This window comes from Rhipicephalus sanguineus, chromosome 5, assembly GCF_013339695.2.
Source record: "Rhipicephalus sanguineus isolate Rsan-2018 chromosome 5, BIME_Rsan_1.4, whole genome shotgun sequence".
Lineage (NCBI taxonomy): Eukaryota > Metazoa > Arthropoda > Arachnida > Ixodida > Ixodidae > Rhipicephalus > Rhipicephalus sanguineus.
In genome coordinates, this window is record NC_051180.1 from 199,650,412 (window position 1) to 199,665,011 (window position 14,600).

The 14,600-nt window shown below is 49.4% G+C and overlaps 2 protein-coding genes across 4 annotated transcripts in view; one reads left to right on the plus strand and one right to left on the minus strand.

The window, feature by feature from the left end:
- Positions 1-14,600, minus strand: part of LOC119394569 (amphiphysin) — a 669,247-nt gene that overhangs the window by 316,255 nt on the left and 338,392 nt on the right. The window lies entirely within an intron of this gene.
- Positions 1-14,600, plus strand: part of LOC119394570 (26S proteasome non-ATPase regulatory subunit 3) — a 143,749-nt gene that overhangs the window by 14,086 nt on the left and 115,063 nt on the right. Inside the window, exon 4 of the mRNA XM_037661892.2 lies at positions 12,423-12,559. Within this exon, the coding sequence (XP_037517820.1) occupies positions 12,423-12,559 (137 nt within the window). The remainder of the gene's footprint in view (positions 1-12,422; positions 12,560-14,600) is intronic.

Genomic DNA, 14,600 nt, shown 5'->3' on the forward strand with positions numbered 1-14,600 from the left:
CTTTGGGGGGGGGAGGGGGGGCGATCGCCCCTACCGCCCCCCCTCTGGATCCGCCACTGGCGACAACCCGCGGACCCCGACAGGCCGGCTGCGCAGGCCACCTCTCGCGACAGTTTCCGGTTGGGTCTCCGAGGCATGGAGGTCTCTGCCTGAGGAAATGGTGGTGCGCGCATTCAAGAAGTGCTGCATAAGCAACGCTCTCGACGGCACCGAGGATGACATGCTGTGGGAGACGGCTAGCGAGAGGCAGTCGTCCTCGGAGGAGAGCTCCGACAGTTCGGAGGACTGAATAAAGTGCTTCAGTCAACAGTTCCGTGTTTTTTTTTTTTTTTTTTTTGCCGGTCATGGTAAGGGGGTCGACCTATATTCCGCATTATACGGTAGATAGCCAGCACCACAGCCACAATTGACGTTGCACCGATATTACGCCTGCGTAGGCTGTGTTTCCAAACCACTTTACAGACCTGGCGTGGCTCAGTGGTAGAACACCTGATTGCCACGCTGAATGCTTGGGTTTGATTCCTGCTGGGATCCTAATTTTCATTCTTTCCATTCGTTGAGTCAATGCTGCCGATGATGGTTTTCCTTAACGCTCTAGCATTTAAGTTACCAATATCTGTTCTCACACTTCCTGGGTAGATATAAACTGTCAATCACCTGTGGTGCATACCCGTACACCGCGGTCCGTGGTAAACGGGTATGTGCCACTCGTGTCTAGTGGAAAGGGTTTGACGACGTACGCGGCAGGATTTTAACGTTATTCATGTCTTGACCTGGCAATCATATTCGTCAAATCCTCTTACCCTCCCATGCAAATTTTGGTCTACACCAAGTTAAGGAGGCGATCATGAGAGCACCCAGACGTAGGCGGCTAGATAGATAGATAGATAGATAGATAGATAGATAGATAGATAGATAGATAGATAGATAGATAGATAGATAGATAGATAGATAGATACGTAGATAGAAACGCCCAAAGTGCCAGAGGTTCGCTAAGAAATGCTTCGCATTTAAAAAGATTGTAGTTTGTCAAAACGCCACAAGATGTCGCTACAGGCTCCGCGGTCGCTGCTACTGCAGCCAACAACAGCTTCGGTAACCAGGTATCTGCAAACGCTAGGACAAACTAAAGCTCTCTGCTGCCAGGATCGTATTGCATAGTGGACAGATAACTGCTTCAGCCCTCCGACGTGTGTACGTGGAATAAGTAGGCCTTGAGAATGCGGTGTTACGCGATATCAATACAGATCAGTATAGCGTACATCACGTCACTTACACGTTACGCATAAACACTTAGAAGGATTGATTGTTGGGCGAGTTGGTAATTCATGATGAATGCAAATAGCGCGAAAAAACGTAAGACTAGACGAAGAAGGCTACAGCACAAGCGCATATGCGCAGATGCGCTTGTGCTGTAGCCTTCTTCGTCTACTCTTGCGTTTTTTCGCGCTATTTGCATTCAGCATAAACACTGTTACAGAGGGCCAATGTTGTGATTTCACCACTTCCTTCGTCACTTCTCAACCTGCTACTTCAGAAATTATCGGAGCGAAAATGTTTCAACACGTCTAATGCTGCGGCTACTCCATGCTTCACGGAAAATGTCGCCTCAGTTGGATGACGACGACATGAACAAAATTGCAGCCACCAGCGAGATTCACGAAGTGACTCAAGCGTTTCTGACCGATTTTTACACTCCTGTTATAGGGTAACGAGTTAGGCGAGTTGGAAAATACTTATGACGGCCAGTGCAAAGGTCCTTTTTCTCGTCCGTGTTCCACTTGCGCTGGCCGTCATGAGTTTTACACTCCTCCCAGCTCTCTCGTCCATTGCCGCACTAGATACGCAATGTAGTTTGATGATCGAGGAAACAAGCACTCGCAACGCTCAACACAATATGAAACAGCAGCACTGACAACATCGCAGAAGCTGGCCAGTGACGTCACTGGCTCTCACGATCACCTGGTAGTATTTGTTAACGAGTAGGCGGACTATGTCACGGGGCCGCCGAGTGCTCTTCGAAATCGAATCTGCCTCCGGTCGTAACATACGAGCATATAATTAAACATTTGTCTGGCGCTGGGGCAAGTGAGTTTCGTTGCTGCTATTAACGAGCCACTAGCCATTGATTAGGAGCAAAAAACAGAGGTTCACAAATTTTCTGTCACCACTGCTAGTTAACTGGTCAGAATTGTTTAGTATGTAGAATTTAATGTAGAATTTGTTGCAGATGCTACCATCTAGGCAAAGCCTGGCGAAGCTCGTGACACCGTGTGCTCAGCGTGCACGTGGCTTGGCTCCTAGGCTCTAGAACGCGTCTGGAATAAATGGTGTCCACATAACTCAGCCTCCTGCCTTTTCACTCGTCCTTGACTTCAACATGGGGTGTGGGGTTGCACACGCAACCCATTCTCTTCAACGACGCGGCGCCTCTACGTTTGTACGCTCAGTGGCGAGGGGGGTTGCGTGGGAGAGGGCACTGTGCCGCTCCCGCAGGCCTTCGTGCCCTGCTCCCTGGCCGAAGTCGAGATGCCCCGTTTTCCCTCCTTGCCCTTTTCTGGAGAGACTCCTCTGCAGACCCCAAGGAACGCGCGCCACTTTCTTGGGGACCGCCTCGTCTTTCGACTCGAGCAGCGGTGACGACCACAGCTCATTCGAGTCGGGAGCCACCCAGCCGCCATCACCCCCTGCGCAACGCCCAGTCTATTGTGAGGTGACTTACTGCCTCAGGGCCGGACTGCGAAGCCACGAGAGGTGAGTCGAGCCTTATCGCTCTCAATCTCGTGTGCTTCCCATTTTGTTGTTGTTTTAACGTCGTCGTGCGAAACATCTCCGCCGCTCCGTTCCTACCTTATATTTTGTTGCGTTGGTGGCGCTTTTGGCACAATAAACTGTGCCAGGCAAAGAACTCGTCTCTGTTACCACTGGCCTGAAACCCGCCGTGGTCACGACTCAACGCGAACCACGGGTTAGGGGTCCAGCTCTGACTGTTAGGGCTGCTGCGTAGCGCTAGTAGCGAGTAACTACACTCCTCTAGTGCGTGGTGTGATCCAAAGACGTGACAGTTTTGCACGTGCGGATCTGTTTGTTACAAAGTAACCCCTATATTTGGCGCCCAACGTGGGGCCAGCGGTGCGACAGAGCGAGTCAGTTTGTTTGCGTGACTGACACCACATGAACGAACCATGACAGCAGACAGGGCTGACTTACAGCCGTTGCAATTGCTGTCACGGATGCTGCCAATAAGCAACAGTTCGAAGATGCGGTAACGGCTACTGCACATTCGATTCCTGCAGCGAACTTTAGCCAAAGGAAGTAGAAGTAGCACAGAGCAGGGGTATGAGCGGCTGGCTGGCATGATGGGCACCCCTCCTGCAGCGATACGACTTACTGTTCGCTGCAGAGGGAGAACGAACAGCGTGTAACGGACACACGCGTACGCTCGTTGTCTGTGAGAAGAGTAACATTACTACTCAACTCACCTTGCCCGACGCCGAGCCTGAGAGCGACGTAACTGCTGCGACGCTCAATGTTATCAGGAGGGGTAACATTACTACTCATTCTGATAATTTGAAACTCGGCCTGAGAGCAGAGTAACTGCTACAATGCTCGATGGTGACGGTCCGAAACGAAGGGTGGGCGACCCACCTTCGCAGGACGAGAAAGCTAACCACTAGGACTGCGTCAGTTTAGTGGAAAACTTGCTTAGCCGAAGGGAGTTGTCAGAGGCACAGCGGCAGGATCTCTTTTGTAAATACTTTTGTAAGTCTTTGATGGGCTCCGGGAGCCTGGCAGCGCGGCCGCTGCGCATGTTGATGCAGCTGGTATTGCTGTTAGTGCGCGGTGCTCTGAAGCAGCTAGTAACGCTGTGAGCGCGTTTCTTCCTACTTTTGATTCCAACCCGCTGAGAACTGACCACTCCTTCCTAAGATAAATTTCCGCGGAGAAGGATACACATCAGTCCTTCAAAACGGTGATTTCCCGCACGTTGGCACGCACACTCGTGCATAAGCTCATCGAGGTGTTCACGTGATTCGAATATCCAAAGCAGTTTATAACGTACAGTTCGTCCTGATTCTCTGTCGAAATCTTCGTACACTCCTGCTTAGCCTTCGGCATTAAAGGACCCCTGACACCAAAATTGAAACCTCGAGATGTTTTTGTTGTTTGACTTTCCTGTATACGGGGACACATCTGACTGATTATTAGTGACGAACGTTGCCTTTAAGATATCTTAATATGGTTTTAAAAGTAAGCGTGAGTGCTCATTTGAGTTGGCTGCACCTCGCGACATCCTGGTATGACGTAGATAGAGGCCCCGTGTGACGTTCCACGAGTAAAGCAAGTATTGTGGACGTCACGGAAGGTTTGAGGGTTGCACGTGCACAATACGACGACTGGCACCCGGCGAGGCCTATTGTTCCGCACCCCTCGCTTTGTTATCGGGCTGCTCTCCAGGTAGTTTTCGTGAGGGGACACGCGCTTAACAGGTTTAACCCATACCGAGGCACCCACATACTTTCAATCTCTACCGCGCGCGAGGCCCCGATTTGAAAACCGCGCTTTCAGCGTCACCACAGCTTGAGTGCACGTGGTCTCTGACGCTCGCCCGCATGGGGCGCTAGTTTCTTGTGGTTTTTAGGCGGGCGTTTTGAAGTGACGCTAAAGTGGTCACAAGTAACTACGCTAGAATCAGTTATACGATACGCTAGAGCATTTACGATTTAACTTAGGGATTACCAGACACAAAGCTACAAATTACAGTAAAAAAGTCACCAACAAAAATTTTGCTGTCAGGGGCCCTTTAAGGGGGGACGTGGCTTTCGGTACCAACTTTCTTATTTCTTCATGGATTTTGATGAAAATTGGCACACTTATTTGAAATGTTGTTTTAATGCTACTGTAGAAATTTCATGAATATATCTTTTCAACTTTTAGATTTACAATATATTTCACCCTCTGCTCTTGTTCCGAGTCTGACTCGCTTAAAAAATGCGATAGGAAACTCGTTCAAAGTGCTATGCATTCTAAGATGTCTGATTGTGGGCGTGACATTCTTAGATTTTTTTATTTGCAACAAAATTTTTTTTTAGTTTTCCTTTTTCATGAGGTGACTGCGCAACAGGCATCGAGGCTTTGTGCAACTCGTCAAATAGCTAATTATCAAAACGCCATACTGAAAAAGCAAGAATGACATGCCCTGAACTGTGCTTCAAGGAATATAGAACAAAAAACGGAACTGAAATAGACCCAGCGGTCAGTGAGAAATCAGCGGAACAAGCGAAGCAGGAAAAGTCGTTTTGAGAAAACGGCTTTTAAAGTTGTATCAACGATATTACTTCATCAAAAGGCACTGGGGTCGTAATCTTTTGAGTCCTTCGTAATGTGCACTTTCTTGAGTGCCCTGTCTTTAGTTTGAGGTGCCTTGCTTCTCTAAAACACAAGAAGATTGTGATCTTTAAGGTGTTTTATAAGGTTGGACCTCCTGCACATGTGGCCTTTCATCGGTTGTGCCTTTGTTTTCTTTCTTTTTTCTTAAAATCCTTTTCTGATATACAAAGAACATGTAGCATGAATTTTAAACGAAGTTATGAAGTGGTGTAATAGACATGACAAAAAACAAGATATTGTAATTCAAGTAGGTCATGTACTATGATGATTTGCCAGCTTTCTTGTATTCATGCTCTCATTAACATAATTAACAGTCTTGATTGCAATTGATCATTGAATCATTTTTATAGGATACTAAAAGCGGCTCTCATAATGGCAACCTATCACTTCCTCCTAAATAACAGGCAGTTATGGCCAAGACATTGGTGGAATAGGAATTTCTTAGCAGTTTATTCAAGACGCGAACTGGGCAGATATGAATTCATCTCCCTGTTTCACTCGTCAAGCTAATTTGTAAACCTCGCCTGCGATGCGCTTCATCATTCACCCGGTCGCGGACACGGTTTTCTGCGAGGCTTTTATTTTTTCAGATGATTCATGAGCGCTTACGGCGATACCACGCACGGCTCCAAGCGCGCCTAAATTGCATCAACAGTGCTTTATTTCACCTCTAAGTGCTCGGCCGCATAGTCCGGGAAGTCAGCACGCGATGTGCTGGGTGGCGGCATTCGGTGACGATGCGCAATATGCCTAGGTGCGGCGACGAAAAATAGGCGCGCAACGTGTTTGGCCTCGCATTGCGGAACGCCGACGCGCGCCCGCTGCGCGACGAGCTTGGCCGTGGGGTCCGCTGCCGATGCGTAAAATGACCATCCGCTGTACCGAGAAGCCGGCGGGGGAAGCGCTTCGTTTCTTGCGAAGAAGCACACTGCCGCGAGTCCGCGTTGCTCTTGCCCGCAAAGTTCGAGGTTCGTCTCGCGTGCCGACGCCGTGAGCGGAGTTAGGCCTAGTGACGACTCCGAGCAGTAGACGCGCCGGCCGCGGTGCCCGATGTTTCAAAGTTCGTAAGGCGTGGTCGCGAGTACAAAGAGTCGTCCTGCGATCATCTTCGTCACGACGTCCGAAGTGCGCATAAGCAGAACCTCCAACCACGGATCCGACGAGTCAACGCTAGAAATCGGAGGGGATACAGCGCAAGAGAAAACGAGGACAAGAAAGGCGACGCTGTATCCCCTCCGATGTCTAACCAACACGCCCAAGCTTCGATACTAACAACGCTAGAAAGTCGGTCCGAGACGCGCGTTTGCGATGTTTGCTACGAGTGCGGCGCGCCATCGTAATCCCACCGAGCTTCCGCTAGTAGCTCCAAACTAAAACGTAGTTCTTGTTCAAAGTTATCGTCGAGCCGTCAACACAGAGCGATTGCGAACACGCAACGAAGTAGCGCGACTTTCGACAGCCGTGAGCTCGAGACGCACGAGCTGCAGACGACGATCTCCCGGAGCGAGCATCGGACCAATGGCGAGGCGCGCTGGGGCAACATGGCGGACGCGGCCAATCGGAGGGCTCGAAACGACATTCGAACATTTGCTTTTTGTGCGCTTGTTTTCGAAGGGAGGAGCCAGCTGCGGCGGGGAATTTGAAGACGGAGAAATGCGCTTTCCGATGAGCCCAAGATATCGGCGCCCGGTGGCGTCGTTGCGGAGCTATGATTTTTTGAAAATCAGTGTTTTTTTTGCGATTTCCCCAATAATTTTCGCCACCTCGGCAGGCGCAACAATTTTTTTATAGCACTTCTACGCGGTTTTCGGTGAAGATATTTTGGAATCGGATATAAAAAGGGCTACAGAAACTGAAAATGTGATTTTCAAAAAATCGATTTTTTTTGCCATTTTTCGCGATACGAAAGCCGCGTCCCGACACTGGTCTCGAAACGAAAAGTTTTATTATTGGAGATATTGTAATGAAATTGGGTGTGTATATGTATTTCTTCCTCCTGTTTTCAAAAATATAATTAGTTTTCATGTACTTCAATTGGTTATCAAATTGTGAGAGCATAAGTGAAATCTAATTAGGTCATTTCTTACGGGTCATTAAGACACTTTCCCTCAGTATTTTTAGGTTCTGTTTAAGACGCAGCTGTAGCCAAAGACCTGCCATGTGGAGCTATGCTATTTATATTGTCACTGAGATATATCATCATATAAGAACTTTCAATTGTATTGACACTGTGTAATCTTGAAATGCAATTAGCTCACATTATTGTTCACAAAATTTCATATGTTCATCTTAGCCACAAAAAAAATAGCACAGCTCCACAGCCCTATTTCTTACGAATTCAACGGTATAAAATGTATCAAAATTACCTTACAAAAACATAATGAAAAGATCCGTAAGGCTGGTCAAGTTGGCAAAAAATGTGAAGCTGAGAAAATCGCGTTTGAAGTTTGACACGCACTGTATAAATTTATAAAAGGAACCTTTAACCATAAATTTTATTCACATGTTCCCCATCTGTTTCCCTTCAAAACAAAACAGAAAGTGTCTTGTTCCACCCAAGGAATCATATCTAAAAAAATTTTCCAATATGCAAAGCATGATCAAAACCCCACCATGACAAGCGGCTGGTGGGTTCTGGAAAAGCCATGGGGTATGAGGCTCAAGCGACTGGCTGCTCATGTCTTTTCAGTCTTTAGGAAGAACCTTCTAGATGTTAGGCAGCATGTTACCCTGGGTAATAGGTTGCTGTGCTTGAGAGAATACCTTCAAAGTAGTCCAGGACTGTAATCTTCAGTTGCACCCGTTTTGTGTCGCCTTGCAAGAGTCTTTTTTGTGTTGGTGCTCTTCAGATGAGTTGCATTTGCCTTGCGTAAACGCAGAGAGTCTTTTTCTAGGCTTCGTCGAACAAGGCAATCCCCAGCAACATAGCCCAAACTTGCAGCAATGGACTCGTTGGTTGCCCTTCTTCCTTGGTTGTAGATGGCAACAGCCTCAGCAGCAGCTCGCTTCACACTTTCCAGCGAAGCGTTCCCATTCTTTGAAGTTTGGGTCCAGATGACTGAATGAAGACTCTCACTCGCGTTCTGGGTCTTCCCTTCACAGCACCGTGCCAGCAGGCTCTCATCACTGAGCCTCGCAGAGACTGGCTCCAGAGCAGCCCCAACACAAGCCGGCAGGGCATTCTTGTGTGAAGGTGGACTCTCCCCATTGGCCAAGGCTCTATTGTACTTGCACCAAGAGCTAGCACCCTCAGGGCACTTTGAGTGCTTTGGTGCATCATCTGTCGATGTCATGTGCAGCAGTGTAGCTTCGACTGCCCTCTTCATAGCTGGCACGTCATTGATATTGCTCCTCAGGGCATATCCGTAGTAATTCGCGATCTTCTTGATCTTCTCTTGTGTGAGCTTTCCTCTACCCCCAAGAGACTCACCCTGAGCCTTCTTTTTGTCCACAAGGTTCCGTAAAGCTGCGCCCATTCGCTTGTGGACATGGTTGATGCAGTCCTTTTTGTCTATTTGGATAAAGCCGTACACCTCGGCTTCGGACAAGGCATGAAAAGTGCGGCTGTCTCCATCAGAGAGCACAGTCGTGTAGCGCAGACCATGCTTGGCCCAGGACCTCTGAAACATGGTCAGCGCAGCCTCTACTTCCGTGCAGCCAGAGTTGCATTGGATGTTTCGTTGAAACTCGTGGGTTGCCAGCCAGTCGGTGTACCCTTCATCTTGCGGCTGTGGTCCCAGGGCACAGCCGAGACAAAAGTTTGAGTAAACAACATGGTCAATTACAAGGCCAGTGTAGAGCTCAATGATGCAGCCCACACCCATGTGTGAGCTCCGACCTCGCGTCATCCATGAGCCGTCGAACACAACATCGATGTTCCCTATGTGGTTCAAGAAGTCTGTATACAGCTCTTTTATTACTGCCACACTAGCAGCTTCACTTTCAGTCGCTGTGTTTTCGCAGGCTTTCACTAAACTTTTTAGGTGTCCCTGAAACGTCTTGTGGTGCAAGCCTCTGTGCGAAAGGTTCATACACGCACAAAAGTCTGAAAGGGCAGTAACACCTTTGCCAATCATCTGTATCCCCTTCATGGCCCTCATGTTGACTTCGAAGGGAGTGATGGTGGCAGTTCCGCTCACTCTCGGAGAAGAAAATTGCTTCTTCTCGAAATCACAACTGCTGCAAGAAAAAATAAGCTTTACCGCAAGGCCGTACTCCTTGTCCATTGCCTTCCTCACGCTGAGACTTTTTGCGTCGCATTTGTCGCACTTCGCTTGTGCAAAAAAGTTATTCAAAACTTTCATATCGACGAGCAAAAAATCGGTCCCGGCGTCACCGGTCTGGCACTCCGTGCTGACTCCAAGAAGGTCGAACTTGCGCTGGGTAGCCGACTTTCCAGACAGAACGGTCTTCGTTTGCGCTGATCTCTCAACTCGCTGCGCCTGCTCCGCCGTTGAGTAGTACGCGGCATCAACCCGAAGTGTTTCGCTAGTCGAACTTGGTCCCACGGTGTCGTCAGTTGAAGTTCCCGGCAGATCCAAAGGGTCCGGCCGCGACTCCAACTCCGCTGCCGACGGTGCACTTGTAGCAGGCGCCTTCTTGTTCCAAGCCCGTTTTTTACGGCTTCCAAAAGCTCGTTGCGTCGATGGTTTCAGACGAGAGTCTCCAGGCATCTCGATCGCGTGGAAAAACTACTGGCACAAAGTGGAAACACGGTCCGTCGAGAAACACGCACGATCGCAAAAGCAGGCACACACAAACGGACAGCCACGGCGGAGAACCCAACGCAAAGAAAAAAAAAAGTTACGTGTCGGTCGCGCCAGCCAATGGGAGACTCGGAAAGGCGCGCTTGAAAAGCGCGCCGCGTGAGAGCCAAGCAGTGGCCTGGAAACGACCTTCAGAAAACCTGCGACGGCAGCCGTTCTGCTTGAGCGACGCCATTTTGAGATGGCGCAAAATGTGCACAAAGAAAACAGCTTCAAATCTAGCCCAAGATGGCGGCGCTCGGCCCGCTGCAACGCTCATGGCGCGTGCGGGAAGTTCGAACAAATTTCGTCCTTTTGGGGACATTTTAGTGCTGCCGGGGTGCTTTGAAAGCCTATTTTATCGCGTTTCCCGACCGAATTTAGCGTTAGCAATTTGAGAGTAGGTGCTCAGAGGTACAAACGCCTCGAAAAATAAGCTTTGCGAAAAATCGATTTTTTGACCATTTTTGACCATTCCAAGACCCGCGTCTCCCCTTAAGCGCAGGAGAACGACCACGTAATGTGCCCAGGCAAATCTCATTGAACGTGGGAACTGCAACATCAAGCACATGCTCGTTGAAATTGCGGGGACGCACAATTGCTCTCAGGGCTACTGTGAACACGCTCGAATGGCTTTACCCCCGCCACCCTCAATTTTTGAAGGCACTGGTTGCTTCATCAGCACACGCTGATTATGCAGGTGGGCTGCGCGCAAAGGTGACGAAGGCTTTTGTGCAAAGCACAACGGCACCTGAGCACTGCTCGTGCGGAGCAGAAAGCGCAGTATGACCGCTCTCATCGGGACGTTCAGTACAAAGTGGGCGACCTGGTGTTGAAGCGCAATCATGTCCTAAGCGATACCAGTAAGAAATTCTCAGCTTCTCTGGCACCGAAGTAGATAGGACCGTACCGGGTAGGACAGACTGTCTCTTTTCTCATGTACAAGCTGACGGACTTCACGCTAAGACCGATCAGCGGACCGGTGCATGTCTGTAACCTCAAGCCCTACTATGACCGAGGGAACGAGTGGCCCGAGGAAAACGCTTTCCCGGGCCTGCAGGCAGTGGCATCCGAAGGCACGGCTCGACGTACGAGCTCAGTGCAACGTTACAACTTGCAATCTCGGCAGAACTAACTCTGTCCGGTTCGTAGGGGCTTTATTATGCGTGATATCGGACGGGACGCTCCTCTGATATCTAGCATGCAGCCTTCGAGAGCGAGCACGCGCTTGCTTTTTCGGAGAGTAAGAGAGGGGCCAACCAAATTTTCATAGTCACAGTTTCACCCATCAGCAGCCGTCCAGTAACAGGCAAGGCAAAACGAAGTTTGGGTTTGCGGTCAGGAGAACAGCTACGATAACTGTCCTGCATAAGCCTATTAAGCTTGCAAGTCCACCTGCTGGTGGCAAAGGCGAAAGCCTGCACCGCAAAGCCTTCACTTTGCCTTCACACCGTCTTCACTGATGGTGCAATTTAGGTCGCACGTGCGATATCTGCACTCTGCTTTTTTATCTTCCCTCGCTCCGCATCCCCTGCTCCTTCGTAACGCCTTTGTCGCTCTCTCTGCTCGGCCGGTGTACCTCCGTTGAGATGCACGCTCGCTACCTTGCTTATCTGAGCTGCATTATAACCAGTCTTGCATCTCGGGGGCTGCACAATAAGCGGTGTGCGTATACATGGAGTTCTATGGGAGAATAAGCAGGAGTAAGAAAAGACTGCATTATAGCCGGTCCTGCACTCTAAGCGGTTACGCTATTAGTACAAGCTGTACGTGCATAGAATGTCATGAAATGCTGCCTAGTTTCACTTTATTTAGCTGTTTTTCTTGTCACAAATTCTATTCTTCTACTCGGCAATGAGCCTATAGTGAGTGGCTCCTAAACCCTTTTTCCCTGCTCAAAAAACCACTTTTGGTTGCTCCAAAAGCCTTTTTTTCTTGCTCCAAAATGGCTTCAGCCAATCACATCACTGTACATAGCATAGATGAAGGCAAATATACAGGAATTGGGTATGCTAAAACGAGAGCTTGAGTTTTCTTGCAATTTTTCTATTTTTGCACATGGTGCCGTGCTTCCCCTGTAGCGAGTCATGCACAGCAGTCAGAATTTTGACCTGCCACTTATCTGCACTCCAGAACTCTTCTCCAGAAAGCCTTGCACTGCACGATGAGTGCAGCCCCGAATTGGCATCAATTTTTCAAGAAATAAAGTGCAATCGTTCGCGAGTAGTGTTGCTAACTTTGTTCTAGTTGTCTGTATGTAATACACGCATTGTTCTATGTGTACAGGCAGTGCAGTGTTCGGACCAGCTGATGCTGAAGATCCAAGCCCAGAACAGGCGCACCCTGGACCTTCTGGCTTCCAAGTGCTACTTCTACCACAGCCGCTGCTACGAGCTGGTTGACAGGATGAGTGACATCCGCAGGTGTCCTTCTCTCTTTGTCAGCAATAGTGATAGACCTCTCAAAGCATCACCTTTTATTTAAAGGGGGACGCGGGGACCAAGTCGCGAAAAATGGCAAGAAAATCGATTTTCTGAAAATCACATTTTCAGTTTCGTAGCCCTTTTTCTACTAATTTCAAATTATCTTCGCTGAAAACCACGTATAAGTGCTATTAAAAATTGTTGCGCCCGCTGAGGTGTCGAAAATTATCGCGGAAATCGCAAAAAAAAATGCGTTTTTCAAAAAATCCACAGCATATCCACGGGGTGAATGATGATGAGTGGGGCGAAGCTCCGGAGGGAATCATCGGTAAACTGTGAATACTCCGAGTAATTCGCCCAGTATATGATCAAGTAAACACGTGAGAAACACCGTGTATATATGATACATCAAACTTTTATTGTACTGTTGGTTTATGTGGTCCCTTCATTACAACGGTCCCCCTAGCGTACGTAGCCACACTAAATCGAACGATTGCCTTCCACCAATGACACGCGCCATATGTGAATCTTCCGTGAATTCTGCCCAGTACATCATCGACGACGTGAGATCGGGCGCGTTTATACTAAAGGGTCGATGAGAGTCATGGCGACTTGCAGCTCACTTTTATTTTACACGTACGTGGTGAATTTTTATTGTTTAATCACGCACGGGAGAAATTTCACACAGGCACTACCTTGGAGGCCAAAATCTAGTGCCTATATATACGGGGTGGTCAGTGTACGGTTGTGCAGCGCGAGCAGTCGAATTTTTCAATCAAACTCGCTAGGCAGACGCTGCCTGCGTCGGCCTCGCAAGGCGAGAGAGAGAGGGGGGGGGACTAGAGCACGCATCTGCAACGCAGCGAGCGCAGAGCGTCGCGAGGCGAGAGAGGGGGAGGGCTAGAGCACGCATCTGCAACGCAGCAAGCGCCTCCGCGCCATCTAGGGATCTTTCTGAGAACTAGAGGTGGCTACGACATCACCATCTAGTGAACACTCCAAGAACTAGAAGTGGCTACCTACTACTACTACATACTGCAGAGGAGGGACAGACCCACACCCAAAGAAGCTTCGCCCCTGAAAATTAGAGCTCCGCAACGGCACGACCAAGCACCACCATATAGGGCTCGTCTGAAAGAGCATTTCTCCGTCCTTCAAATTCCTCGCCTCAGCTGGCTCCTCCATTTAAACACAAGCACACAAAAAGCAAACGTTTAAAGGTCGTTTCGAGGCCCCCGATTGGCAGCGGCCGCCATGATGCTCCAGCGCGCCTCGCCATTGGTTTGATAACCGCTCCCGGTGTGCGTCGTCTGCGGCTTCCGCGTTGTGAGGTCACGGCTGTCGAAAATCACGCTAATTACTGAAGCGTTCACACTCATTTTGTGTTTACTGGTCAACGATAATTATGCGTTAGCAGCTGCACCCGGAAGCTCAGTCATCAGACCGACCGTGCATCAGACTGCGATAGCCCGACGCGCTCGTCGCGAACATCGTAGAAGCACCTCTCGGACCTGTATTGCGTTCACTCAGGGAACCCACGGTTAGAAGTTCTGCTCGACGGCATCTTGGACCTCGTGACGAAGACCACCGCGGGACGACTTTTTGTGCGCGCGATCGAACGCGACTAACTTCGAACATCGGGCACCGCGGCAGCGCACACCGCGACCGTGCTTACTGCTCGGAGTCTTGGCTCTTCCTAACTACGTTCACGGCGCTGACGAATTCGAACTTTGCGGGGAAGAACATCGTGCTAGCAGACGTGCGAAAGCGAACAATCCGCAATGCACTTTGTGACAAGCAACTAATGATATTGCCCGCTGGCAGCTTGGAATCGCTGATTGGCATTAGACGCATCGGCAGTGCCGGAGACCCCACGGCCATGGCTGCTCGATCTCCCCAAGTTCGTCGCACAGCGATCGCTCGAAGCACCACGACAATTTGGCATGTCAGCGCCCCAAAATACGAGGCCAAGCATATTGCACGCCGATGTTTCATCGCTGCGGCGCTTGTGTATCGCCACCAAATGCCGCCACCCAGCATA